The sequence below is a fragment of the Bison bison genome, unplaced genomic scaffold, assembly GCF_000754665.1.
Source record: "Bison bison bison isolate TAMUID 2011002044 unplaced genomic scaffold, Bison_UMD1.0 scf7180017864205, whole genome shotgun sequence".
In the NCBI taxonomy this organism is placed as follows: domain Eukaryota; kingdom Metazoa; phylum Chordata; class Mammalia; order Artiodactyla; family Bovidae; genus Bison; species Bison bison.
Window position 1 is genome coordinate 1,838,013 of NW_011494777.1, and position 4,782 is coordinate 1,842,794.

At 38.1% G+C, this 4,782-nt stretch overlaps 1 protein-coding gene across 3 annotated transcripts in view; it reads right to left on the reverse strand.

Moving 5' to 3' along the window:
- ARHGAP32 (Rho GTPase activating protein 32) overlaps positions 1 to 4,782 on the reverse strand; it is a 132,354-nt gene that overhangs the window by 55,327 nt on the left and 72,245 nt on the right. For 2 of the 3 annotated variants that reach the window (XM_010844690.1, XM_010844685.1), the window contains exon 10: positions 2,238 to 2,319. The exons of the other annotated variant lie outside the window; for it this stretch is intronic. In XM_010844690.1, the coding sequence (XP_010842992.1) occupies positions 2,238 to 2,319 (82 nt within the window). The remainder of the gene's footprint in view (positions 1 to 2,237; positions 2,320 to 4,782) is intronic. 3 annotated transcript variants of the gene reach the window in all.

The window sequence follows — 4,782 nt, forward strand, 5'->3', positions numbered from 1 at the left end:
TGAAAACTGACCTTTTCTAGTCCTGTGGCCACTGCTGAGTTTTCCAAATTTGCTGGCATATTGAGTGCAGCACTTTCACAGCATCATCTTTCAGGATTTGGAATAGCTCAAATGGGTAGTAGGCTAAAAAGAAGATCTAAAACTATAAACTTCTTAGAAGAAAATACAGAAGTAAATATTGACCTTGGGCTAAACAATGCCTTCTTAGATAAGACATCAAAAGCATAAGTGAGAAAAGAAAAAAATAAATTGAACTTCATAAAAATTAAAAATATTTATGCTTCAACAGATGTCATCAAGAAAGTGAAAGACAAAACACAGAATTTGAGGAAACGTATGTCTGCAAATCCACAGAAGGCAATGGCACCCCACTCCAGTACTCCTGCCTGGAAAATCCCATGGACTGAGGAGCCTGGTGGGTTACAGTCCATAGGGTCTTGAAGAGTCAGACACGACTGAGCGACTTCATTTTCACTTTTCACTTTCATGCATTAGAAAAGGAAATGGCAACCCACTCCAGTGTTCTTGCCTGGAGAATTCCAGGGATGGCGGAGCCTGGTGGGCTGCTGTCTACGGAGTCACACAGAGTTGGACACGACTGACGTGACTTACCAGCAGTAGCAGAAGCATGTCTGCAAATCACATTATCTGATAAAGGACTTGTATGTGGAAGGTATAACATGACCCAGTGGTAAAAAGACAACCAAATTAAAAAATAGACAAAGGTCTGAACATTTCTCCAAAGATACAAAAATGGGTAATAAGTAAACACATGTTCAACATTATTAGCCACCAGGGAAATGCATAGCAAAACCATAAAGATGTATCACTTAATACCCACTAAGACAACAACAACCAAAAATACAGTAACAAGGAAAACAAGTTGAATTCTCATATACACTGCTGGTGGAAGTGTAAAACAGTGCAGCTGGTTTACAAAGGTAAACCAGTTTGGCGGTTCCTCCAAAGGTTGAACATAGAGTTATCATATGACCCAGCAATTCTACTGCTACATACATACTCAAGAAATGAAAACATATATCTATACCAAAACTTGAACACTAATTATTGTATTATTCATAATAACCCAAAATGGAAACCCAAAGTGAATGGATAAAATAAATACTGTATATCCATACAATGCACTACTATTTAGCCATAAGAGAGAATAAAGCACTGATATATGGATGAACCTTGAAAACATTATGCTAAGTGAAGAAAGCCAGTTACAACAAGACTACATATTGCATGATTCATTTCATTTGTGTGAAAGGTCTAGCTCAGAGAACTCTAGAGACAGAAAGTAGATTAGCAGTTGCTTAGATCTGGGGCAAGGGAGAGGGGGAGCAGTGTCTGCTAGTGGGCACAGGATTATTTTTTCAAGTTACTGATGTGACATTTCAAAAAGAAAACTACAGCCATCACAACCACTAACAAATACGTAAGTTCTCTCTGACAAAGTTGTTTTATGCTTAACAAGCTTGTCCAAAGAAGGGGGATTTAATAGAGGATAAAAATGCCTTGAAAAGAGACTGAGAATCCCAGGATGAGGGGAGAGTAGGGCAGAAGGAGAAATCCATTTGATCACTTCCTTCTCCTTCTAAAATCTTTATTCTTTGTTTTTATTTTCTTTCCAAAAATTTACATCACATTAAAAAGTTCCTAATGAAGTATTCTGTAAAATTTGTCCAGATTAAGTCATCCCAATAAAAACAGAATTTCCACTGTTTTGATTTTTACTCTCTGTAACACATTGCTTTACATGTCTGTACGATATTCCACACACTTCTGCAGCACTGTAAATATATTATATAAGTAATAAGAAATGCTGTTTAAAATAGTTTGGATGTTCACAGGCACTGATAAGATGTACATTCCCTTTATTTATTAATTTTCAGCTAATCATATTATCTCCATGTCAGGTCCTGAATTCTTTCATCATTTTGCTCATTAATTAGCTACACTCCTACTATATAATTGCAAAAGCAAATAATGACAAAGCTTAATGGAGCAAACAGTTCTTAAAATTGCCTAAAATTTTGAATGCGTGTAAGCCTTTGTGAAATCATCAACAGAGAAAAAAGAATACACTAAAAATAAAAAACCACATTAAAATTAAGAATGCATATTATGACAACGAACACAACAGCTAAACAAGCTGCGTGCCTGACTGGAAGAGAAAATCTGGATCTTTAAGCAGTGGGTAAATGACCACACTAATGAGAAAGAGTACTCACCTGGTTTTGGCACTGAGTTGGTCACTGACTGGGGAACTTTCTGATTAATTAACTCAACACAGTGTCCAGGGAAGAGTCCCACCTAAAGAAGAAAGGCAGCAAAGAGAGGATTCTAAACCAGGGAACAGACCAGTGTGTGAGCATTGCCAATTCAATTCCAGTAATGTGCTCCACAGCCCCTCCCAGCGATTCTGCTATCCCAAGACTCTAAATCACTGATGATGCCAATTATACAAACAAATAATAAAACAATCTGTTGCTATGAGTATATAGAGTCATGTGTTTTATTTGCCTAAAAGTCTAAGTCTTCTTTTCTAGTTTTAGCTTTTAATTTCCCAAACTTCTTTTACTCCAATTAAAATATTTAGTCTGATACCAAGCTAAGCATGGCAAGAGGTATAATTTATACCTGTTAATAATTTACTTTGCTGAAATTTCAATCCAGTTGTGTGAACACTTCTACTGCCCACTTTCATATTTACTAACTTCTCTATGATTTTTTTTAAGCAATACTAAATCACATTCAACGTTTTTGTGTATTTTTTCTTCATTCTCTCATAGGTTCTGTGAAAAATGACAAGACTAAAGTAACCTGATGAAACGATTACTCACTTAAAATCCTGGTATTCATTCTTCGTAGAGTCAGAAGTGTGTGGATAAGTGGGGAAGCAAGAGAGGAAAACAACTAATCTCGGCTTTGAAAAAGCATACCAAACTGACCTGGTAGCAAATTGCTTGTGGTGTGAGGAAGACCCCCAAGGAGCTGTGCTAGGAAAATACTGAGCTCCAGATCACCCAGAGATACTGCATAGCCAGCAGAACGAATACAGACACGAAGATCCGGGAAACAAAAGTAAAAAGGAAATTTTTACCAATATTTATAGATGTTTTCTTAGATAGGAATATGATTGGGCTGCCAAGCAGCAGATGTTAAAGCTGAAACAAGAAAACTACATCACTTTGTACATCCCTCTGTTGACAGACTCTGGGGAAGAAAGGAACAGCCTTCCAAGAGTCTGACTCATCGTGAAGGTCTGAGCTGTATAATTTTCATCTGTGTGGGAGTATTTCACATACTAATTTGCTGCATTCTTACTTCAATTTCTTGATCGATATTCTACGTTAGCTCTTAAAATTATGAAGATGTAACCAGTTATCATGAATTGAAAAGGGCTTATTAATAAACTATCAGCTTGTTTGAAAGATTTGAATTTGGATCTTAAAGTTCCTATATGCACACCTTCTAAAATGATGCTGTAAGTATTTGTTTTATTGGTGAAATTCTATTCCATATTTTACTCAACTTCCTATTTAACTAATCAACAAGTCGAAATTCTTCCAAGATTGGTTAGAACCAGATGAGAATCAACTTGAAAAATCCTTCTCATGCTCTCTTACACAAATCACTTCTAAGAGAATCACTTATGGTTAAGTGTACCCCCAGGATTGGGGCTTCCCAGGTGAGAATCAACTTGAAAAATCCTTCTCATGCTCTCTTACACAAATCACTTCTAAGAGAATCACTTATGGTTAAGTGTACCCCCAGGATTGGGGCTTCCCAGGTGAGAATCAACTTGAAAAATCCTTCTCATGCTCTCTTACACAAATCACTTCTAAGAGAATCACTTATGGTTAAGTGTACCCCCAGGATTGGGGCTTCCCAGGTGAGAATCAACTTGAAAAATCCTTCTCATGCTCTCTTACACAAATCACTTCTAAGAGAATCACTTATGGTTAAGTGTACCCCCAGGATTGGGGCTTCCCAGGTGAGAATCAACTTGAAAAATCCTTCTCATGCTCTCTTACACAAATCACTTCTAAGAGAATCACTTATGGTTAAGTGTACCCCCAGGATTGGGGCTTCCCAGGTGGCTCAGCAGGTAAAGAGTCCACCTGCAATGCAGGAGATATGGGTTCAAATCCCTGGGTCAGGAAGATCCCCTGGAGGAGGGCATGGCAACCCACTGCAGTATTCTTGCCTGGAGAATCCCATGGACAGAGAAGCCTGGTGGGCTACAGTCCACGGGGTCACAAGGAGTTGGACATGACTTAAGCAACTGAGCATGCACCTGGCCCAGGATTAAGAGGGCTCGGGTTCTATCCTAGGCCTGCCCCTTACTAGGCTGGGTTTATAACTTAGGCTCCATGTTTCAGTTTTTTCCTCTAAACATAATGATATTGTGCCTAACTCATAAGGTTTGTTATGAGGATTAAACAGATGAATATAAGCAAAACGAATGTAGTAAGCACTTGTGCAACATTATCTATTCTTTATCATCTTAGTATGTGGGCCACTAGAAGACCTAGAGAGTTGTGGCTCCTCCAATGTATGGATGTGACATATAATACCTACAACCTTTTGCCTGAAATTAAAAGACGCTTACTCCTTGGAAGGAAAGTTATGACCAACCTAGATAGCATATTGATAAGCAGAGACATTACTTGCCAACAAAGGTCCGTCTAGTCAAGGCTATGGTTTTTCCAGTAGTCATGTATGGATGTGAGAGTTGGACTGTGAAGAAAGCTGAGCGCCAAAGAATTGATG